The 24,435-nt window shown below is 41.8% G+C and overlaps 2 protein-coding genes across 2 annotated transcripts in view; one reads left to right on the forward strand and one right to left on the reverse strand.

Annotated features, from left to right (window-relative positions):
* Window positions 1-21,389, reverse strand: part of LOC311114707 (arf-GAP with dual PH domain-containing protein 1) — a 28,282-nt gene extending 6,893 nt beyond the window's left edge. Inside the window, 10 exon segments of the mRNA XM_084189944.1 lie at window positions 4,711-4,773; window positions 4,854-4,937; window positions 5,065-5,211; window positions 6,616-6,699; window positions 6,701-6,729; window positions 6,869-6,880; window positions 6,883-6,950; window positions 12,394-12,485; window positions 12,990-13,123; window positions 20,983-21,389. Of these exon segments, the coding sequence (XP_084046070.1) occupies window positions 4,711-4,773; window positions 4,854-4,937; window positions 5,065-5,211; window positions 6,616-6,699; window positions 6,701-6,729; window positions 6,869-6,880; window positions 6,883-6,950; window positions 12,394-12,485; window positions 12,990-13,123; window positions 20,983-21,070 (801 nt within the window). The 5' untranslated portion in view covers window positions 21,071-21,389.
* On the forward strand, window positions 17,990-20,326 carry LOC311114705 (E3 SUMO-protein ligase ZBED1-like). Its single transcript, XM_084189943.1, has 2 exons — window positions 17,990-19,405; window positions 19,560-20,326. The coding sequence occupies exons 1-2, from the start codon at window positions 18,225-18,227 to the stop codon at window positions 20,224-20,226; spliced, it is 1,848 nt and encodes a 615-aa protein (XP_084046069.1). The 5' UTR covers window positions 17,990-18,224; the 3' UTR covers window positions 20,227-20,326.
* Window positions 21,390-24,435: the final 3,046 nt, after the last annotated feature.

Genomic DNA, 24,435 nt, shown 5'->3' on the forward strand with positions numbered 1-24,435 from the left:
CCAAGGCTAAAATAGCCCATATTAATAAATGTAGCCTTAGAAATAAGGTTAATGAAATCAATAACTTGCTAACATCAGATAACATTCATATATTAGCCATTTCTGAGACTCACTTAGATCATTCATTTGATGATACAGCAGTAGCAATACAAGGATATAACATCTATAGAAGAGACAGAAATGCTTATGGGGGAGATGTTGCTGTATATATTCAGAGCCATATCCCTGTAATGCTTAAAGAAGATCTTATGTCAAGTGTTATTGAAGTGTTGTGGTTGCAGGTTCACTTGGCACATCTTTTGGGGTGTTGCTATAGGCCACCAAGTGCTAAAAGTCAGTATCTAAATAATATGTGTGAAATGCTTGATAGTGTATGTGATGTAAACAGAGAGGTCTACTTTCTTGAGGACCTGAACATTGACTGGTTTTCAACAAGCTGTCCGCTCAAGAGGAAGCTTCTCACTGTAACCAGTGCCTGTAATCTGGTTCAGGTTATTAATCAACCTACCAGGGTGTTTACAAACACTACAGGAGCAAGATCATCCACATGTCTCGATCAAATTTTTTCTAATACTGTAGAACTTTGTTCTAAAGCTGTATCCGTAGACATTGGATGCAGTGATCACAATATTGTGGCTATATCCAGGAAAGCCAAAGCTCCAAAAGCTGGGCCTAAAATAGTGTATAAGAGATCATACAAAATATTTTGCTGTGAATCTTATGTGGATGATGTTAAAAATATTTGTTGGTCTGTTGTGATTAATAAGGAGCATCCAGATGCTGCACTTAATGAATTTATGAAATTGCTTCTTCCAATTATTGATAAACATGCACCTGTTAAGAAACTGACTGTTAGAACTGTTAAGGCTCCATGGATTGATGAGGAATTGAAAAACTTTAAGGTTGAAAGAGATGGGTCAAAAGGAGTGGCTAATAAGTCTGGCTGCACATTTAACTGGCTGACTTACTGCAAATTGAGAAATTATGTGACAAAAAAAAAGAAAAAAAAAAAGAACTGTATTATGAAGCCAAGATCAGTGATATAAATAATTATGGAAAAGGGTTTGGAGTACTTTAAATGAAATTATGGGCAGAAAGACAAATTCAACACCATCTTTTATCGAATCAGATGGCTTTTCAACACAAAACCATTTGGTGTTGCCAATTATTTTAATGATAATTTGATTGGCAAAGTGGGCAAACTTAGAACAGTGAGCCATCGTATTCATGCATGAAAAATAAATAATGAAAAAAAAGCATTGCAAGTTTGAATTTTGTAAAGTTAATGTGGGAGAGGTGGAAAACCTCCTGGCATTGACAACTTAGATGCAAAGCTACTGTGGATGCTAGCTGACTCTATAGCCACTCCTATCTGTCATATCTTTAAGCTGAGCCTAGAGGAAAGTATTTGTCCTCAGGCCTGGAGGGAAGCCAAAGTAATTCTGCTACCCAAGAGTGATAAAGTGGCCTTTACGGGTTCTAACAGCAGACCTATAAGCTTGCTGCCAGCACTTAGCAAACTGTTGGAAAAAATGGTGTTTGACCAAATACAATGCTATTTCTCTGTAAATAAATATTGACCATAACCTGTTGTTGAAAAAACACGTGTTATGGCTTTTCAACCTCTGCCATATCGTGGATTCAGAGCTATCTAATAGACCTCAAAGGGTTTTCTTTAATGGAAGCCTCTCTAATGTCAAACATGTAGGGTGTGGTGTACCGCAGGGCAGCTCTCTAGGCCCTCTATTCTTTTATATTTTTACCAATGACCTGACACTGGCATTAAACAAAGCATATGTGTCCATGTATTCTGATGATTCAACCATATACGCATTAGCAACCACAGCTAATGAAATCACTGAAACCCTTAACAAAGAGTTGCAGTCTGTTTTGGAATGGGTGGCCAGTAATGAACTGGTCCTGAACATAAGAGCATTGTATTTGGTACAAATCATTCCCTAAGTTCTAGACCTCAGCTGAATCTGGTAATGAATGGTGTGGCTGTTGAACAAGTTGAGGAGACTAAATTACTTGGCGTTACCTTAGATTGTAAACTGTCATGGTCAAACCATATAGAGTCAATGGTTGTAAAGATGTGGAGAGGTCTGTCTGTAATAAAGAGATGTTCTGCTTTTTTGACATCACATTCCAAAAAGCAAGTCCTGTAGGCTCTAGTTTTGTTTTATCTTGATTATTGTCCAGTCGTGTTGTCGAGTGCTGCAAGGAAAGACCTAGTTAAGCTGCAGCTGGCCCAGAACAGAGCGGCACGTCTTGCTCTTCATTGTAATAAGAGGGCTGATATAAATACTATGCATGCCAGTTTCTCTTGGCTAAGAGTTGAGGAGAGACTGACTGCATCACTTCTTCTTTTTATAACAAACAATGTGTTGAAAATCCCAAATTGTTTGCATAGTCAACTTACCCTTCGAACACACCGACTGCGTCATTGCGTTTTGGTACACCAGAATTACTTTCATTTCCAATGGAACGCTGCGTTTGCCTTGCAGCATTACAGAGGCAGTTGCAGTGCGTTCTGTGTGGTACATACAGTGGGGGAAAAAAGTATTTAGTCAGCCACCAATTGTGCAAGTTCTCCCACTTAAAAAGATGAGAGAGGCCTGTAATTTTCATCATAGGTACACGTCAACTATGACAGACAAAATGAGGGAAAAAAATCCAGAAAATCACATTGTAGGATTTTTTTATGAATTTATTTGCAAATTATGGTGGAAAATAAGTATTTGGTCAATAACAAAAGTTTCTCAATACTTTGTTATATACCCTTTGTTTGCAATGACACAGGTCAAACAAGTCTTCACAAGGTTTTCACACACTGTTGCTGGTATTTTGGCCCATTCCTCCATGCAGATCTCCTCTAGAGCAGTGATGTTTTGGGGCTGTCGCTGGGCAGCACGGACTTTCAACTCCCTCCAAATATTTTCTATGGGGTTGAGATCTAGAGACTGGCTAGGCCACTCCAGGACCTTGAAATGCTTCTTACGAAGCCACTCCTTCGTTGCCCGGGCAGTGTGTTTGGGATCATTGTCATGCTGAAAGACCCAGCCACATTTCATCTTCAATGCCCTTGCTGATGGAAGGAGGTTTTCACTCAAAATCTCACGATACATGGCCCCATTCATTCTTTCCTTTACACGGATCAGTCGTCCTAGTCCCTTTGCAGAAAAACAGCCCCAAAGCATGATGTTTCCACCCCCATGCTTCACAGTAGGTATGGTGTTCTTTGGACGCAACTCAGCATTCTTTGTCACCCAAACAGTTTTTACCAAAAAGTTATATTTTGGTTTCATCTGACCATATGACATTCTCCCAATCCTCTTCTGGATCATCCAAATGCACTCTAGCAAACTTCAGACGGGCCTGGACATGTACTGGCTTAAGCAGGGGGACACGTCTGCACTGCAGGATTTGAGTCCCTGGCGGCGTAGTGTGTTACTGATGGTGGGCTTTGTTACTTTGGTCCCAGCTCTCTGCAGGTCATTCACTAGGTCCCCCCGTGTGGTTCTGGGATTTTTGCTCACCGTTCTTGTGATCATTTTGACCCCACGGGGTGAGATCTTGCGTGGAGCCCCAGATCGAGGGAGATTATCAGTGGTCTTGTATGTCTTCCATTTCCTAATAATTGCTCCCACAGTTGATTTCTCCAAACCAAGCTGCTCACCTATTGCAGATTCAGACTTCCCAGCCTGGTGCAGGTCTACAATTGTGTTTCTGGTGTCCTTTGACAGCTCTTTGGTCTTGGCCATAGTGGAGTTTGGAGTGTGACTGTTTGAGGTTGTGGACATGTGTCTTTTATAATGATAACAAGTTCAAACAGGTGTCATTAATACAGGTAACGAGTGGAGGACAGAGGAGCCTCTTAAAGAAGAAGTTACAGGTCTGTGAGAGCCAGACATCTTGCTTGTTTGTAGGTGACCAAATACTTATTTTCCACCATAATTTGCAAATAAATTCATAAAAAATCCTACAATGTAATTTTCTGGAAATGTTTTTCTCAATTTGTCTGTCATAGTTGATGTGTACCTATGATGAAAATTACAGGCCTCTCTCATCTTTTTAAGTGGGAGAACTTGCACAATTGGTGTCTGACTAAATACTTTTTTCCCCCACTGTATGTTGGATTTATCAAACGTATGCGTCAAACTGTATGTGTAAACGGTTTGCCGTAAATGGTAGCAGAAGGTGAATGTTTAACTTTTGTTGCACACATATCTAGATGATTTGATATGATATTTTGCGCAATGACGCAGTCGGTGCGTTCAAAGCGTTACACACAGCTCTGACACACACACTTACCCCACCAGACATGCCACCAGGGGTCTTTTAACAGTCAAAAAATCCAGAACAAATTCAAGAAAGCGTACAGTATTATATAGAGCCATTATTGCATGGAACTCCGTTCCATCTCATATTGCTGAAATGAACATCAAACCTGGTTTCAAAAAACATATAAAGCAACACCTCATGGCACAACGCCTCTCCCCTATTTTACCTAGATAGTTTGTGTGTATGTATTGATATGTAGGCCACGTGTGCCTTTTTTAATGAATTTTTGTATTGATGTAGTTCTGTCATTGAGATGTTCTTGTCTATTAATATTCTGTATTAGGATAGTAAAATAAACGTGTGTGTATGTGTATGTGTGTGTGTGTGTGTGTGTGTGTGTGTGTGCGCGTGCGTGTTTAAACTTACCCTGGGTCCTGTTTTCTCCATATAGCCCTCCTTCAGAAAGTTGCGGGTCAATTTGGGCATCAGCTGAAAAATATGATTAAATACAGAGTGATGTTGTGTGTGAACTTGTATGCGTCCGTGTGTGTGTGTGTGTGTGTACTCACCTCTGCATCATTAGCCCCTGGGAAAGCCACCTTTAGATAGTGCAGCTGGATGGCCCTTATAGAGTTGAACCAGTCTACTATCTCCTGATGGAGGGATGGAGAGAGAAAGAGAGGGAAAGAGAAATAGAGAGAGGGGGGAGGAGTGAGCTACCTTGCTGAATTGATCCATACACATCCATATACAGTGACAGACACACCCCCACACAGCTACCTTGCCGTTGTCGTGGTAGAGGAAGATGTTTCTGGTGATGTAGTCTTTTAGGTAGGTGATCTGTAGTCCGTTGGGGTTACCTATCTTCTCTGGCTGGAAGGCTGCGTTGATAGAGTCCACCTTGATCACGGCTTTAGGCTCCTTGGCCTGGAGAGAGGGGAGGGAGAGAGAGTTCGGGGTGGTGAGAGGGGAATGGAAAGGAGGTTAGAGGGGTGGTGGAGGGACGTTGGAGGGGTAGGGTGGCAGGTAAGGTGTGGATGGGAGGCTGAAGGGGGTGGAGGTAAGGGGGAGAGAGGGGTAGGGTGGCAGGTAAGGTGTGGATGGGAGGCTGAAGGGGGTGGAGGTAAGATGGAGAGATGGGTAGGGTGCACCCAGAAACTCTCCAGGAGGGTTGTCCACCCCTGGTCTAGGTTTTAGGTGGAGGAGCTGCACATCTTTGTTGACACAAGCACGGACTTAGCATATTATGAATAATACAACTTTGCCAACAGTAGTTACTGTAAATGCCAAGGACTCAGTGGAGGGTTGAATTAGCACTTTAGAAGGGGAACACATGAGCTCCAACATCTTAAGTGAAACGCACACAGGAGTATCTTAGACAAGTTGGCTGAATCCCCTTTCAAATCCCCAGGAGGCATACCTGGACATCAGATACACTTCAGCACTCTCCAAGTGAAACCAATTTGTAGGCTTACATGACAACTACAACTAAACACTGTGTAAGTAGGTATTGCCTTCCCCAGGCAATCGACTCAACTCACAGTAGCACCCACACTGCAACACAAACACTCACTCGCTCGCACATTCACACTCAATCCCCTTTCACTGTCGTAAAATGCAAAGTGAAATACTTTCTGGAGGCCAAAAGAGTTAGGTATTAGACACAGAGTTATTTAACAAAGTTTAATGTGACAACTTTAGCACAGGGATTTGTCTCTAATTGGTTTAATACTGTTAAACTGTGACACAGCGTTGGCAGGTTTCAGTAGCAAAGACACACAGGGAGAGAGAGAGAGAGAGAGAGAGAGAGAGAGCGAGAGAGAGAGAGAGAGAGAGAGAGAGAGAGAGAGAGAGCGAGAGAGAGAGAGAGAGAGAGAGAGAGAGAGAGAGAGAGAGAGAGAGAGAGAGAGACAGAGAGAGAGAGAGAGAGAGAGAGACAGAGAGAGAGAAGAGAGAGAGGAGAAGAGAGAGCAGAGAGAGAGAGAGAGAGAGAGAGAGAGAGAGAGAGAGAGAGAGAGACAGGAGAGAGAGAGAGAGAGAGAGAGAGAGAGAGACAGAGACAGAGAGAGAGAGAGAGAGACAGAGAGAGAGAGAAGAGAGAGAGAGAGTTGTTTATTGTCTGAACTTGCTGTATTGTAACGTGGCAGATCTTCCTGTGACTCATTGGTTAGGAAAGTGTGTGTGTTGTGTGTGTTGTGTGTGTGTGCCAACAGGGTAGGGCAGGCTGCAGAATAATATCAAAGCTAAAAGTGTTTGTCTCAGTATTTGTATGATTATATGGTTGAAGGGAGAGTGTGTGAGAGGGAGACAGCAGTAAATAGTCTGACTTACATCATACTTGGTGAAGTACTTCAGTGTCCCCTCTCTTTCTGAGAGAACAAATCGTCGGTTGAGGAACTGGCCGTTGTCCCGCCCCCCTTTTCATCAACATTCCATCCCTCGTTCCTGTCAGTGACACAGTGACAAGCTTTTCATCAGTGCATGTCTGTGTGTGTGGTGTGTTGCATGCATGTTTGCATGCGTATGTGTGTGTGTATGTGAGCATGAGAGTGTGTGTGTGTTTGCGTAATATGTGTGTCCTCACCCTCCTCATAGTCAGTTTCTTCCCTTCGCCTGTAAACTCTTTCCTCTCATACTTCGCTCTGATCCACTGCTCCCTCAGGACCCTGGACACACGCACACACACACACACACACACACACACACACACACACACACACACACACACACACACACACACACACACAATTAGAAATCAGGAAAACATCTCAAAATCAAAATACATGAAATCTCTACACAAAACGTTTATTAACTAATTATTGTCATTGTGACAACAGCAGAACAGAGTATGTTATAGTGAGTGTTTTTGTGAGTGTTATAGTGAGTGTTATAGTGAGTGTTATAGTGAGTGTAATAGTGAGTGTTACAGTGAGTGTTATAGGTGTAGTGAGTGTTATAGTGAGTGTTATAGTGAGTTTACAGTGATGTTATAGATTGTGAGTGTTATAGTGAGTGTTGAGTGTACAGTGAGTGTTACAGTGAGTGTTACAGTGAGTGTTTTAGTGAGTGTTTTAGTGAGTGTTTTAGTGAGTGTTACAGTGAGTGTTACAGTGAGTGTTATAGTGAGTGTTTTAGTGAGTGGTATAGTGAGTGTTATAGTGAGTGTTATAGTGAGTGTTACAGTGAGTGTTACAGTGAGTGTTATAGTGAGTGTTACAGTGAGTGTTATAGTGAGTGTTATAGTGAGTGTTACAGTGAGTGTTACAGTGAGTGTTACAGTGAGTGTTATAGTGAGTGTTACAGTGAGTGTTACAGTGAGTGTTATAGTGAGTGTTACAGTGAGTGTTACAGTGAGTGTTTTAGTGAGTGTTTTAGTGAGTGTTATAGTGAGTGTTTTAGTGAGTGTTTTAGTGAGTGTTATAGTGAGTGTTTTAGTGAGTGGTATAGTGAGTGTTATAGTGAGTGTTATAGTGAGTGTTATAGTGAGTGTTACAGTGAGTGTTACAGTGAGTGTTATAGTGAGTGTTACAGTGAGTGTTACAGTGAGTGTTACAGTGAGTGTTACAGTGAGTGTTACAGTGAGTGTTTTAGTGAGTGTTATAGTGAGTGTTACAGTGAGTGTTACAGTGAGTGTTATAGTGAGTGTTATAGTGAGTGTTTTAGTGAGTGTTTGTAAGTTCTCAAAGAGGAAAGAGGCTAGAACAGATACTCTCTGTAGGACAGGTGTAGGACAGATACTCTCTGTAGGACAGGTGTAGAACAGATACTCTCTGTAGGACAGGTGTCGAACAGATACTCTCTGTAGGACAGGTGTCGAACAGATACTCTCTGTAGGACAGGTGTGGAACAGATACTCTCTGTAGGACAGGTGTCGAACAGATACTCTCTGTAGGACAGGTGTGGAACAGATACTCTCTGTAGGCCAGGTGTAGGACAGATACTCTCTGTAGGACAGGTGTAGAACAGATACTCTCTGTAGGACAGGTGTAGAACAGTGGTAACTAAGCTTAGCTCTGACCTCTACACCTGTTTCTCCGTGGAGCTGCTTTAAACACAGGGATCATGTGAATCATGTGATCATTGTGAATAGTGTGTTGTGTGTGTGGTCTGTGTGTGTAGAGAGAGAGAGTGTCTGTGTGTGCGTGGATGTCTGTTTGTGTGTGTGTTTGTGTGTCCTTCCTAAGAGCTGCCTAATTGTCCCCTTCCAGCAGACAGAGAGATACAAGGGTTTCTCTAAACCTCTGAACTGAGAGAGAGAGAGAGAGAGAGAGAGAGAGAGAGAGAGAGAGAGAGAGAGAGAGAGAGAGAGAGAGAGAGAGCAGTACAACATGGTCAGGCCTTAACTCTCTCTCTCTCTCTTCCTTCCCCTTACATCTCTCTCTCTCTCTCTCAGCTTGCTCTTTTATATCCCCCCCTCTCATGAGACTGATTCTACAAGAGCTGTTTATTTCAGACGTTTGAAAAGGTCCTGAGGACGTTGATATATGCCTTCCTCGGTGCTCACCAAAAAAACAGCAGCACAGCCCTGGGCTTGAACTCATGAGGCTCAGAACCAGAGCACGCTACTTAGACCACTGCACCACAGCAGTTCACAATGCTCTAGCAAGCAGGGAGGGTACTTTATGATACTTGATGGAAACAGCGCATTATTTTGTTTTAAAACCTCTACTGGATCAGTGTTTCCCGAAATTGGGACAGTTGTTGCTCAATATGTGATATTTGACTAGAATGGCGTTGTAAACAACAGCCAACTTCCCGGGACATAGACATGTCTTATATCGTCAAAAAGCTTAAATGATTGTTAATCTAACTGCAGTGTCCAATTTACAGTAGCTATTACAGCAAAAAAAAAAAGACCATGCTATTGTTTGAGGATAGGCACAACAACAAAACACTTTTATCAAGGCAACTGGTTTGATACATTCACCTTTAATGGTAAATTACTGTACTTACATTTAGTAATCTTGCTCTGATTTGTCATCCTGAGGGTCCCAGAGATAAAATGTAGCACGATCCATGTTGTATACAGCGTTTTGCATGAATTCCGACTCTTTCAACAAAACCATTTATGAAATCTAATCGGCAAAACTTTGCTTAACCCGGTCAAGTTCGGTTTCTGTGCAATCCTCAGACACTCCAGAAGGCAACCAAACATGTTTCAACATTCTACATTACGTATTGGCTACACAACACGTCAATTAGCCCATGAAGGTCAGCCATCATTACGCACCAATGAGACGAGAGGTGTTCACTTGATTGACAGTGTCTTGGTCCAATGACCACCTATCGTTTTGTGAGCAACCGTGTTCATTCTCAAGGGGAAAGAAAACAGGAAGAACTGTAGTTTATGTTACGCAGCGGTTCATTCTCGTCTACAAACTTTTCTCAAAACTGAAAAAGTAAAACATGGCTACTAAGAGTGGAAAAGCTAAATCGAAGTCCAAGTAGACAAATTTGGATGAGATTATTGCAGAAATTGACCGGGAGAGGACTTTGAGTGAGCACAGTTTTGATTCAGTAAGTAAAATACATTTTTGCTTCTCATGCTAATGCAGTTGTTTAAATGGTTGCATATTCATTTGAGATATTTTTATTAGATTTCTATATATATATATATATATATATATATATATATATATATATATATATATATATATACAGTACCAGTCAAAAGTTTGGACACACCCACTCTTTCAAGGGTTTTTCAAATCTTCTGTATACACCCCATACCTTGTCACAACACAACTGATTGGCTCAAACGCATTAAGAAGGAAAGAAATTCCACAAATTAACTTTTAAGAAGGCACACCTGTTAATTGAAATGCATTCCAGGTGACTACCTCATGAAGCTGGTTGAGAGAATGCCAAGAGTGTGCAAAGCTATCATCAAGGCAAAGGGTGGCTATTTGAAGAATCTCAAATATAAAATATATTGTAGTAACTTTTTTGGTTACTACATGATTCCATATGTGTTATTTCATAGTTTTGATGTCTTCACTATTATTCTACAATGTAGAAAATAGTAAAAATAAAGAAAAAACAACTGGAACGAATAGGTGTGTCCAAACTTTTGACTGGTACTGTATGTTTGTTTGTTTGTTTGATCTTTTACCAGATCTATTGTGTTATGTTCTCCTACATTCATTTCACATCTCCACCAACTTCAAAGTGTTTCCTTTTAAATAGTATCAAGAATATGCATATCCTTGCTTTAGGTCCTGAGCTACAGGCAGTTAGATTTGGGTATGTCATTTTAGGTGGAAATTGAGATGAAGGGTCCTATCCAGAAGAGGTTGTTTTAAGCCTTCCCCAAACCATAGCCCCAAACTTAACCACTCAGAATGAATACCTAAACTTAACCCTTTGAGTTGTTTCTGTTTTAACCCTGTAACCACACGGAATTAATGGGTAAAACATTGACATTCATCCATATTACTGCAAATTCCGAAGTGAAACTATGAGATCAGGTTGGATTCTATCACCCTAGTGTGTGTGTGTGTGTGTGTGTGTGTGTGTGTGTGTGTGTGTGTGTGTGTGTGTGTGTGTGTGTGTGTGTGTGTGTGTGTGTGTGTGTGTGTGTGTGTGTGTGTGTGTGCGTATGTGTGTGTGTGTGTGTGTGTGTGTGTGTGTGTGTGTGTGTGTACGTGTATGTGTGTGAGTGTGAGTGTAATATGTGACATTTGGCAGCAAGGAAAATGTGAAGTGGTCATTAACATTAGAGCTGGGATCAGTGTACAGCTACACAGACAAAGAGAAGCGCTCTCCCTCTTTCCTCTCTCTCTCTCTCTCTCTCGCTCCTCCTCCCTCCATCTCTCCAGACACAACCGCCCATGTCAAGTACTGCAATCAGACTGACTCCATAATAACCAGATGGGAGGTCGGTGCGTTTATGCGTGTGTGTGCGCATGTGTGTATGTGTGTGTGTGTCTGTGTGTGTCCACGCTGAGTGCTGTCTGATGACTGCTGGGAAACACTGATGAAAGGATTAGCGTTGCTGATTACATGACGAAGATGAGACGATAGTGAGGCGAAGCGATGAGACAAGCCATCGATCCTAGCGTGAGATAAACACTTGACAGTCAACAACACACGGCATGCATACAAACAAACCATCAAACACACAGAAAACATCAAGTATCTCTGACGTTAATTAAAACATAACATAAGGATTTAAGATAGTTCCATGATTACCTGCCACATAACAGCAGAGAACGTTTTTTCTCTCAACCCTGTTGTTATGATGAGGGGCCAAAACAATAAACACACTAACACCTAAGACTGTTATCTCACTATTTCTCAGACCTTACAGAGAGAGAGAGAGAGAGAGAGAGAGAGAGAGAGAGAGAGAGAGAGAGAGAGAGAGAGAGAGAGAGAGAGAGAGAGAAAGAGAGAGAGAGAGAATGAGAGAGAGAGAAAGAGAGAGAAAGAGAGAGAGAAAGAGAGAGAGAGAGAGAATGAGAGAGAGAGAGAATGAGGAATGAAAGAGAGAGAGAGAATGAGAGAGAGCGAATGAGAGAGAGAGAAAGAAAGAGAATGAGAGAGAGAGAGAGAGAGCGAGAGAGAGAATGAGAGAATGAGAGAGAGAGAGAGAGAGAGAATGAGAGAGAGAGAGAGAGAGAGAGAGAGAGAGAGAGAGAGAGAGAGAGAGAGAGAGAGAAATAGAGAAATAGACAGATAGAGAAAGCGAGGAAATAGTTGAACTAATGAACAAGGAAACATATCCTATGATTAGTCTAAAACACATGACTGAAACTCGATGATTCCTCTATTCTACACATTAAACATTATAGGATATCAAGTTATGATCTTATTATGGATCATATTATAAGGTTATACCCAGCCGTATATAATTCCATGGGCAATGTGCACTTCATCCTAATGTCTTTCTAATGGTTTTATCATGATAGAGAATAGACAGTGTGTGTGTGTGTGTGTGTGTGTGTGTGTGTGTGTGTGTGTGTGTGTGTGTGTGTTCCTTTCAGTATCCTGCCTTAGCCAGTGCCTCTTTGCCATGAGTCCCCAAAAATATCCCCCTCATCACAATGTCATTATTACAATGGTCACGTTGCCATGGTCACCACACACACACGCACGCACAGACACACTTACTGGCAGTCTTTGTGGGTAGGTTTGTAGTAGTAGACAGGAACCACCGCCTCATATTTATGCTTCATCAATCCGTTCCCGTTCTCCGCCATGAACTGTAACACACCCACCCAAACGCAAAGAAAGAGAGAAGTTGAGAGAGACAGAACAGAGGGGCGGGTGAGTCATGATTGCATGTGTCATACCATGTATCAGCTAGACACAGACAATTCCAACTTTTGAGTGGATTGTTTTGAATGTGATATATGCAGCATAACCATTCATTTGCTATAGGATAATGCCCTATTCTTCAGACAGAGGATGGATGGAACAAAGCCTGTCTGAAAACATTTCATATTCATATAAAGTTCATCACTGAGTTATGACTCAGTCATAAATGACTATGTACAGTCATGGATTCAGATCTGGGATGACTATGTACAGTCATGGATTCAGACCTGGGATGACTCTATCGGTCTGTTACGTCAGGCAAGCTCGATCAAGCACAGATAAAGTATTTGAAATTATTTAAAATAGTATTGAACCCAGAGCTGATTGGATTTGAAGAAATGTATGTTAGCGAATATTCCCGTTTTGGGGAATTTTGGAAAGCAGATCACCTCTACTTCCTGGTCTTCCCAGCGGGAGAGGCTGAGGGATTTCACCTTCATTCCGATGTCAGGAATATTCCTGTGGATCCCGGAACATTGAACACAGATGAACACTCCTAGGGAACAGGAGCCCCAACTAGGATCTGATGGATGGATGGATGGAGGCAAGGAGGAAGAGAGATGAAGAGGAAGAACAGAGTACAACAGAGAGAGGCATGTGGTTTCATTGGGAGTTTGTTGTACTAGATCAAATGGAATACCTTTAGAAAAATCTACATTTCACATAGAAACGATTGGAATGCTTGCTTTGACCTTTGTCCTCTTTGAGCAAGGAGCAGATTTTCTGTAAAGATCCAATAATAAGGTGTCTAAGATGTACAACTACACTATTGTTCAATAGTTTGGGGTCACTTAGAATTGTCCTTGTTTTCGAAAGAAAAGCATTTTTTTTGTCCATTAAAATAACATCAAATTGATCAGAAATACAGTGTAGACATTGTTAATGTTGTAAATGGCTATTGTAGCTGGAAACGGCTGATTTGTAATGGAATATCTACATAGGCGTACAGAGGCCCATTATCAGTAACCATCAGTCCTTTGTTCCAATGGCATGTTGTGTTTGCTAATCCAAGTTTATCATTTTAAAAGGCTAATTGATCATTAGAAAACCCTTTATGTTAGCACAGCTGAAAACTGTTGTGCTGTTTAAATAAGCAATAAAACTGGCCTTCTTGAGACTAGTTGAGTATCTGGAGCATCAGCAATTGTGGGTTCAATTACAGGCTCAAAATGGCCAGAAACAAATAACTTTCTTCTGAAAACAAGGAAATGTCTAAGTGACCCCAAACGGTAGTGAACGGTAGTGTACATACCACACTACAACTCAGTACAACGTGAGGGACCACATAACTTCAGAGCAGATATGCAGGCAGTCAGGGAAGAGAAACCTTTATCTTGCTTTAACATTTCTACTGAATGTCTCCCCTCGCCCTCGATTGGCTCATGCCTGTGTTTACTTTAGCTTGACCACACCTATCGTATCTACCTGACACACACTGGTGTAGGGCCAGCTACCAACACACGGAGTGTGTGTGTGTGTGTGTGTGTATCTTTAACCTTCTACACTGTCTTATCTCCTATGACAACCTCAGTCAGTGTGACAAAAGGTGGGCCTGTAGGCCACATAAGAAACCCTGTATTGTTCTACATTCCGCAGTAGGCCTGGGTCTAGAGGCCTATTCTGTTGTAAATGATCTAGTAGCCTACAGTAGTGTTACGCTACAGAATGGCTTACTGTTGAATCACATCATCATCAGAATGGAATTCCCTTTCAAATCAAACTTTGTTTAATTCTGATAATGACATGATAATATCTGGAGTCCTGAGTAGGCATGTTTCAAATCTAGATGTGCCTGAATAACCAACACTCATTTCAAACTGTGGGGGGTCAAATTTAAACACGTGTAAAAAGATTTTATTCTACTTATAAATGCATGGTATTGCCCCGTTTATTGGTACCTTTAGGTACTAAACTGGCCTATTCCCCATACATAAATGCGATTGTATGAGTGACTTCAAGAGTGATTTGGAAGATGATATGCCAATATTCATTTATTAGTCTAGTCAGTACATGTTTTGTCTAGGGACTACTGTAGTATCCAGCATCTGCCCAGCATCCGAAACACTCCATTCTTCTATCCCCATGCCATAAGAATGCTTATTTTTGCACTGTCTCTATGCACACTCACAGGACCCTACACACTACACACACTGATACTCAAACACACACACAAACACTCACTATCATTTGCTCACACACACATAATACGCACACACATTTATACTGACTACACACACCCACTCACATACAATCATATACGCTGCTGCTACTCTGTTAATCATATATCCTGATGCCCAGTCACCTTTCCCCTATACATACAGTATCTACCTCTTATCGATCCAGTATCCCTGCACATTGTAAATATGGTACTGGAACTGACCCTGTACATAGTATGCTTACTTTATCGTGTTTTTCTTATTTATGTTGTGTGTTTTTGTTCTACCTTGTTATTTTTAGTATTACATTGTTATTGATTACTGCATAGTTGGGGTTAGAGCTAGCAAGAAATGCCTTTCACTGTACTTGCGCATGTGACATTAAAACTTAAAAACTTGTTCAATACAAGATATAGCCCACCAGACTGGTCTCATAGACTAGACGTAAATCCGGGACACTCAAATTAGTATGATATGTTACATTTGGTATGGTTACATAACAAAGGAAGTGTTGCTGGTTGGTTGGTTGGTTGGTTGGTTGGGGTGGATGGGTAAGTGTATAACGCGAAAGTCTAGCAACTCAAAGGTTGCATGTTCGAATCTCATCACGGAGATAAACCTAACCCTTTTAGCTAACCCTAACCTTTAACCTAATTCCTAATCAGGGCCGGTCCTGGCCATTCTACTGCCCAAGGCAAGACAAAAACAATTCTGCACCTACTAGAATAGTCCCAGTAAGCAAAATGATGTTGAAAAGACATCTAAAATCTGTATTTTCCAGATGTTTATTGGTCATTTAGCAGTCGCTCTTATCCAGAGCGCCTTACAGGAGCAATTAGGTTTAAGTGCCTTGCTCAAGGGCATATCGACAGATTTTTCACCTAGTCAGCTCAGGGATTAGAACCAGCGACCTTTTGGTTACTGGCACAACACTCTTAACCACTAAGCTACCTGCCACCTTAAGTTCAATTCAAATTCTGAATGAAAGGTGAAAAGACGTATGTTAAAATCAGGTTCATTTTCAGTTCTGAATGAAGTTAGAAAATACGTATTTTCCGGACGTTGAAAATACATATTTTCCAGACGTTGAAATCAGGTTAATTTTCGGTTCTGAATGAAAGTTGAAAAGACGTCATATATACAGTGCTATGAAAAAGTATTTGCCCCCTTTCTAATTTTCTCTACTTTTGCATATTTGTGATACTAAATGTTATTAGATCTTTAACCAAAACCTAATATTAGATAAAGGGAACATAAGTGAACAAATAACACAACAATTACATATTTATTTCATAAACAAAGTTATGCAACACCCAATTCCCCTGTGTGAAAAAGTAATTTCCCCCTTACACTCAATAACTGGTTGTGCCACCTTTAGCTGCAATGACTCCAACCAAATGCTTCCTGTAGTTGTTGATCAGTCTCTCACGTCGCTGTGGAGGAATTTTGGCCCACTCTTCCATGCAGAACTGCTTTAACTCAGTGACGTGTGGGTTTTCAAGCATGAACTGCTCGTTTCAAGTCCTGCCACAACATCTCAATTGGGATTAGGTCTGGACTTTGACTAGGCCATTCCAAAACTTCCAATTTGTTGCTTTTTAGCAATTTTCATGTAGACTTGATTGTGTGTTTTGGATCATTGTCTTGCTGCATGACCCAGCTGCGCTTCAGCTTCAGCTCACAGACGGATGGTCTGACATTCTCCTGTAGAATTCTCTGATACAGAGCAGAATTCATGGTTCCTTCTATTAAGGCAAGTCGTCCAGGTCCTGAGGCAGCAAAGCATCCCCAAACCATCACACTACAGACCTTTGGTATGATGTTCTTACTGTGGAATGCAGTGTTTGGTTTTCGCCAGGTATAATGGGACCCATCTCGTCCAAAAAGTTGACTCAAGTTTGTCAAAAAGCACCTGGATGATCATCAAGACTCTTGGAAGAACGTTCAATGGACAGATGATTCAAAAGTATAACTTTTTGGACGACATGGCGTCATGACAATTTAGCCTAAGGGATAAAACTCTTGGCCCGCAGTTGTGAGTAGCCTGATTGTCCATTCCATATTGTCCATTCCATATTGTCCATTTTACTTCGACCTGTCCTGTTTTTAGGATATGTTGTTTGTTAACATGTCAGCGCATTTTTTATTTGATTGGGCGCCATTTATGTTAGGCTATTTGATCGGAGAAACCTGCATGATGTAAAAGGTTTCCATCTCATTACTTTGTCATACATTTTATCTCCAGCCTGTAGGCGATAGAAAAGGCCACATACTCTTTCTACCGTAGGCTATATCTGTTACATGACTTATGTTAGATGATTTCTTTGACGGAATGTTGGTGGAGCGCCGCATCAATGCGTCTCTCCAAAAGCACACCTTGCCTCCCTGCATTTGACAAAGTGGGCACTGCTTATCACAGGGATGCATCAGCGCTCACATAAAAAAAAAACATAATTATGCCACTGGTTGGCATATGTCATTGTTTTTGGCCAGAATTATGTGACGTTTTATGTGTTGTTGGAGGTGAGTCTTGGTCAGTTTACCTCAGAAAATGCCGCACTCGTCAATCTGCCGCCATAGGCGGCCACCTAATCCTGCCTAATGAGCGGGCCGGCCCTACTAACCTTAACCCCTAACTCTTCGATCACACTGACAACTTCATTGCATTTTGGTACACCAGAAGTACATTAATTTCCAATGGAACGCTGCGTTTGCCTTGCAGCATTGCGTTGCAGAGGCTGTTGCAGTGCATTCTGTGTGGTGCATAAAAATGATTTATCGAACATATGCGTCAAACTGTATGCCTAGACGGCTTGACAGATATGGTAGCAGAATGTGAATGTTGAACTTTTGTTCCATACATATCCAGATGATGATGCATACTATTTTGCACAATAACCCTATCGGTGTGATCAAGGCGTAAACCCTTGAGCTAGCTAACACTAGCGTTAGCCACCTAGCTAACGTTAGCCACAACAAATTGGAATTCGTAACATGTCATAAGTTTAGCAAATGCGTAACATATTGTATTTTTTCAAATTCGTAACATATTGTATGAATTGCATTTCAGAACATATTGTACGAATTGCAATTCGTAACATATCATACGAAATGGATGATGGGGACGTCCACAAATTAATACGAATCATAACATATTAGTGATGGGTCATGCGCACAAGCATCGGCTCTGAGAGCCGGCTCTTTGTAGTGAATCAGAAGAGCCGGCTCGCATCGAGTGAGAGCCGGCTCCCAGTTTTTTGCCCATTCGCTGCTTAGGTTTCACTTTCACAGAGGTCTGTTATGATTGGCCAGCATGGCGACCAGCATGCGGCATTCACGTGAGAATTAAGGATGTGTAAACAGAGAGGGGGCGGGGCAGACACACCACTTGACTCCACTGCAAGTGAAGAGAGAGACAGAGCGGACTGAGGAGCGTGTGTGCGTCTTGCATTGTCGTGTCGTTTAACTATGAGTGACACTAGAAAGCGAAGCAGCATCTGGCTGCAGTTTAAAGATATTGGGAACAAGAAAGCAGAGTGCCTTCACTGCAAAACGAAGGTCACTATAAGAGCAGGTTCCACCACAAACCTGCATAGACATACAAGAACTGTCCATCCTACAGTGCAGTTAGAGGAGAGAGGGCAAGCCAGCTCACCATCTACTGATCCTGGTGTGTCTCATACCAGAACAACAGCTGCTGTAACGTCTACTGCCATCCCCATGCGTGCAAGTATAACCTCTCCTACTGCAACTCAAAGCAAAATAAGTCAGTTTTTACCTAAACTGATGACCCCAGCCAAACAGCACAGTATTGATGATGAGTTGGCTAAAATGGTAGCTTCTGATTTTCAACCCTTTTCCATTGTGGAGGACAAAGGAATGAAAAACTTTGTCAAAGCCCTAAATCCCACATACACTCTACCCAGTAGAAAAACACTTTCCCAAACAATGATCCCAAAACTATATGACACAGAACGTGCATTATGGCAAGAAAGGGTGACAAAAGCTCCATCAGTTTGCCTGACAACTGACTGCTGGACCTCCAGAACAACCTGCTCTTTCATGTCTGTCACTTGCCACTTTATTGAAGATTACAAGATGACATCTTGCCTTCTGGACTGCTTCGAGTTCACCGACAGACACACTGCAGAAAACTTGGCAGTGGAGCTACTAAGAGTGGCAAAAGAGTGGCAAGTAGAGGACAAAGTGGTGTGCTGTGTGAGTGATAATGCTGCAAACATCACCAAAGCCATAAAAGTTTTGAAGTGGACCCATCACCCATGTCTGGCGCATACACTAAACCTGGTGGTTAGAGATGCTCTGAAGGTGATCAAAACAACCGTGGATAAGGTGAAGGCTGTTGTGGAGTTTTTCCACAAAAGCACAGTAGCAGCACAGAAGCTAAAGTCCACACAGCGCCAAATGGGGATTCCTGAACTGAGGCCCAAACAAGAGTGTGCCACCAGGTGGAACTCAACATTTGATATGTTGAAACGAATGCTTGAAATAAAAGATGCCATCATCTCCACCCTGGCCCTCATCAACGCATCTATTGAGCCATTAAGCCAAGAGGAATGGGAGCTGGTGAAAGAGGTCTGCGCCGTCCTGCAACCATTCCAGGAGGTGACTGTGGAGATAAGTGCAGACAGGTACCTAGAACCATTGAAGCATTGTTTTCTCTACTACTATTCAGTCACTATTATACATTGCAAACACAACACATACAGTATAATGCATCACGTATAATATGCCACATACTTTTAAAAAACTAAATTCTAAAAGTTGCTGTTTTCTCTCCTTCAGCTATGTCACAGCCTCGAAAATGCTCCTGCTTTGCAAAGGTCTGCAGCTGGTGACAGCCGAGAACCAATGGACAGTAACTGTGCAGAAAGTGAAGGAATTAGTTGCAGCTCTTTGTTCAGCCATGGACCGCAAATTTCTGCGGATGGAGTACAACACTGTCCTTTCAGAAACTACCTTATTGGATCCAAGGTTTAAAAAACTTGCCTTCAGTGATCGTAGAGCTGTTGATGAAGCTCTTCAGAGGATTAGTGCAGCAGCAGCAGCAAAATGCACCCCCAGCAGCCAGCCAGCTCCACCATTACAGGGCCAAGTGGAGGAGGAGCAGCAAACCTCTGCTGTTTGGAGGCTTTTTGATGACAGAGCTACAGGAGATGCTTCAAGGAGAAATCCGACAGCTGATGCTATAATGGAGGTGAGGAGCTACCTTGAGGAGCCCCTCATCCAGAGAGCAGAAGACCCACTGAGCTGGTGGCAGGCCAAGGCCTCAGTCTTTCCACTCCTGGTGAAGGTGATGGAGGGGAGACTATGTATTGTTGCCACATCAGTTCCTTCTGAGAGAATCTTCTCCAAAACAGGGCAGATACTCACGGAGAGGCGAAATCGTATCAGGCCTATCAGCCCATCCAAGCTGAGGCATCTGATCTTCCTGAATGCCAACCTGCCCTGAGGACTAATGCTGTTTGCTGGAGTTTGGTTCTGGTTTTGATTCTGTTCTGTGGATTTGTTTGAAGTTTATTGTTAATTTGTGCAATAAAAAAGTTTAATTGAAATAAACAAATGTAAGAGTGGTTTTGTCACAGAATAAATGCACAGAATTAGGCATTATAAGGTCTCTCATAAAAACACTGAAAGCAAAAGGGTTTTCAACACATAAACCATGATTTTTTTTCAAAGTTAAGGTAAAATATAGGCTACAAAAGATCCTAAATAAAGAGCCGTTCGGGAGTCGAAAGAGCCGGCTCTTCTTTGGGAGCCGAGTCAAAAGAGCCGGCTCTCAGAAAAGAGCCGAACTTCCCATCATTATAACATATCATACTAAATGGTGTTTCTGATTTACATACAGAATAATTTGAAATTCTATGAGACCACGTTGAAGACTGAAGCCCACAGAAATACATACTTTTGGAAACAATATGCTTACTTTTTGCACCATTAGGCTGAACCAATGTCTCGTGGAAAGCCAGATTCTGGTTCACGTTAGGCTACAAATGAAAAGTCGATCTAAAATGCAAGTACGCCTATTCTGCTACTAAATTTCCCAGAGTAACTCAACTAGGCCTAAAGTAGACTAAAGGTATTTTTCTACCTATACATGTCAGCGCCTGTTGCATGCCAACTCCCACCCTCTCTCACCTAGAATTTCTAGGCTAGAAGGTTCTTTTCAGCAAAGCTATAATAACATCATTAGCCAATTTCAACTTACCAGGCGCGCCACAGTCTGCGCAAGCGTCGTTCCCTGGTTTTTGAATGATCTCCTTCAAGAGACGAGAAACCCTCTCGTTCCCAGACATTTCAAATCCTTTAAATCGGTCCTAAACCGTTTCTGAGAGAAGACAACCGACAAATCACAGCATAAAAGTGTCTCTTCGGGTGGGTCCTCGGCTCCCTACACACGCAGGTAGTAGCCTAGACACGAGAGGATGAGGTATGCCAGACTCAACTGAAAGAAGAAGAAAAATAAACGTCCACTCAAATCGATTATTCAGTTCGGTCCATTCAGTGAAAAACTTGAGTTTTGCCGCAAACTCCCTGGCCTTGTTAAAAAGGATTTGTCACAACTTGTTGCTAGCTAAGCCTCTCTCTCCGACACCTTTCCGAGAGGGTGTGTGTGAGGGGAGGGAGTCTAACCTACACTCGGAAGTGAACTGCTGGTTTTGTTCAGACTTGCTGTTCCGCATAATTGTATGGTGCTCAGTCAAAAAACAAAACTGCTCAGTTCTCTGAAGGTTATAGTACCACATTCCCCCGCCAGATGGTAGCAACCCATCAGCAAGAAGTCAGAGCATAGCTTTGTAGCGCTCCAAGGAAAGTGTGTTGAGTGTGTGTGGATGTGGATGTGTTGTCATTTTAAGTCGTTGTTTCGTATTTAGTGTAGGCTATTACAGGACCTTGTACTCTCTATTGTTCATCTGACCTGTCCTTGCCCCCTATCTATCGATCGACAAGTGTGGTCAGAAGGTGTGTGGGGGGGTGGCTCTCCATGGTGCTGAATCGTGCGTGATGGAATCCCAGGTCGACAGCGTTGGAGAAGCTACTCTGAAAATATAGTTTACCAGGATACCAAATAGGCTACTTCCCGCTAGAAAAAGTTAAGATGCACTAAATCTACCCTTAAGAAAAATATGGTTTACTTAACTTAAGTTACTTTGAAAAAGTAGTTTCCTACATCCGAACTACTTCTTGAAAAATTGTCATATCTAAATCTGAAATGTCAGACTACAAATTGCAAGAACAGATCACTTTGGGGTCAAATGTTAACATAATAGTCTATTAGGCAGGTCTTATGCTGAAAAAGAAACAACATTATTGCATACTTCACCCATATTTTATTTTAGGAAAAAAAGTAGTGTGTAGTTCCAGTAGTTAGCTACACCGCTACATGGCAAAAAAAAAGTTATTGTAAACTGAATGCTGATTGGCTAACAGTACCAGGGGTATGACAAAACATAAATTTTTTACTGCTCTAATTATGTTGGTAACCAGTTTGTCATAGCAATAAGGCACCTTGGGGGTTAGTGGTATATTGCCAATATCAGGCTTGTGTCATGCATAAGAACAGCCCTTAGCTGTGGTATATTGGCCATATACCACACCCCCTTGGGCCGTATTGCTTAATTAACTACTGAAAACACCTTCTTAAATTTGAATTTACTTCATCTACCACCAAGCTACTACAAAATGTAGTTACTAGTTGAACTACATGTAGTTAACTTCTCACCGACTCTGCAGGCCTAGAGCCACTGCCCACATAGCCAATCGCCCCACCCATCCCAATGTATTTTCATGCACAATTGAATGTGAGGGACAGTCAATATATTGGGTATATTATAAGACATCAAAAAATACATTCGATTAGACATGATTATGTTGGCCTACAACCTTATTCCTTTATTGGGATAGAAAGTAAATAGTTCAATCTAGCCTATTACTTTTGTTCAATCTGCCCCATTCGCCAAAGCACATTACAGCACAATACGCTACAAACGTTTTTTTTCGCTATACAGAGCCACTGGAGTAACTAATGGTTCTTTCAAGTGCCCTAGTGAAAAAACGACATTTGTTTTGCAACATTTGTAATCATTGAGCAGGAGGCGTCGTGGCAGTAAGTGAGACAAATGGATTTTATTTAACGTGTAGACGAGCAAACCGGGCTTGACGTGACTTTGTTCTACCACACCGGATTTCCACGGCGACAGCGAAGGCTAATGTTCACCACGGCCCATTACCGAAAGCTCATTTGTCAACAACGGGACCGAGTATAGGCTAGCGTTTTATCTTCGAGCCGCTGCCGCCCTCTGGAATGTAGAATGGAATTACATTTTAGATTCAGACCCTTAACGATCCTTCTTACAGTTTTGGAATGGGTGGCCGGTAATAAACTGGTCCTGAAAATCTCTAAAACTAAGAGCATTGTATTAGGTACAAATCATTCCCTAAGTTCTAGACCTCAGCTGAATCTTGTCATGAATGGTGTGGCTGTTGAACAAGTTGAGGAGACTAAAGTACTTGGTGTTACCTGATTGTAAACCGTCATGGTCAAAACATATAGATGCAATGGTTGTAAAGATGGGGAAAGGTCTGTCCTAAATAAAGAGATGCTCTGCTTTTTTGACACCACACTCCACAAAGCAAGTCCTGCAGGCTCTAGTTTGATCTTATCGTGATAATTGTCCAGTCATATGGTCATGTGCTGCAAAGAAAGGCCTAGTTAAGCTGCAGCGGGCCCAGAACAGAGCGGTATGTCTTGCTCTTTACTGTTAAGCTGCAGCGGGCCCAGAACAGAGCGGTATGTCTTGCTCTTTACTGTTAAGCTGCAGCGGGCCCAGAACAGAGCGGTATGTCTTGCTCTTTACTGTTAAGCTGCAGCGGGCCCAGAACAGAGCGGTATGTCTTGCTCTTTACTGTTAAGCTGCAGCGGGCCCAGAACAGAGCGGTATGTCTTGCTCTTTACTGTTAAGCTGCAGCGGGCCCAGAACAGAGCGGTATGTCTTGCTCTTTACTGTAATCAGAGGGCTGATATTAATACTATGCATGCCAGTCTCTCTTGGCTAAGAGTTGAGGAAACATTAATGTGTTGGAAATTCCAAATTGTTTGCATAGTCAACTTACACACAGCACTGACACACACACTTACCCCACCAGACATGCCACCCAGTGGCGACCAGTCATTCAGGGCAGGTGGGGGGGGGGGGGGAGATTAATACAAAATAATAATAATATTTTTGGGGGGGGGCTTGCCTGTTTTTTTATGTTATTTTGCCATTAATACATGTCACATATCAGTTTGCAAACAATGTAAAAAATATATATATACAGTGGGGAGAACAAGTATTTGATACACTGCCGATTTTGCAGGTTTTCCTACTTACAAAGCATGTAGAGGTCTGTAATTTTTATCATAGGTACACTCCAGAAAATCACATTGTATGATTTTTAAGTAATTAATTTGCATTTTATTGCAAGACATAAGTATTTGATACATCAGACCGCCGCGCCACCTTCCTGTTCAAGTGAACACATCACAACAAGGTGGGTCAAAAAATGTCTTATATGCTGCTGCATAAATGATGTAATATGCCAGGGAGATATGTATACTGTAGCTAACAAAGTCATACTAAGTGTTAATACTAAGCCTCACCCTAATAATTTGGTCCCT

The sequence above is a fragment of the Coregonus lavaretus genome (assembly GCF_964263955.1).
Source record: "Coregonus lavaretus genome assembly, contig: HAP1_SCAFFOLD_395, whole genome shotgun sequence".
In the NCBI taxonomy this organism is placed as follows: Eukaryota; Metazoa; Chordata; class Actinopteri; order Salmoniformes; family Salmonidae; genus Coregonus; species Coregonus lavaretus.

Excerpts from the sequence above, each read along its gene's own strand:
- LOC311114705 (XM_084189943.1), top strand. The coding sequence starts at position 18,225 with ATGAGTGACACTAGAAAGCGAAGCAGCATCTGGCTGCAGTTTAAAGAT. Across the intron at positions 19,406-19,559 it reads GTGGAGATAAGTGCAGACAG|CTATGTCACAGCCTCGAAAA; the intron begins GTACCTAGAACC and ends TCTCTCCTTCAG.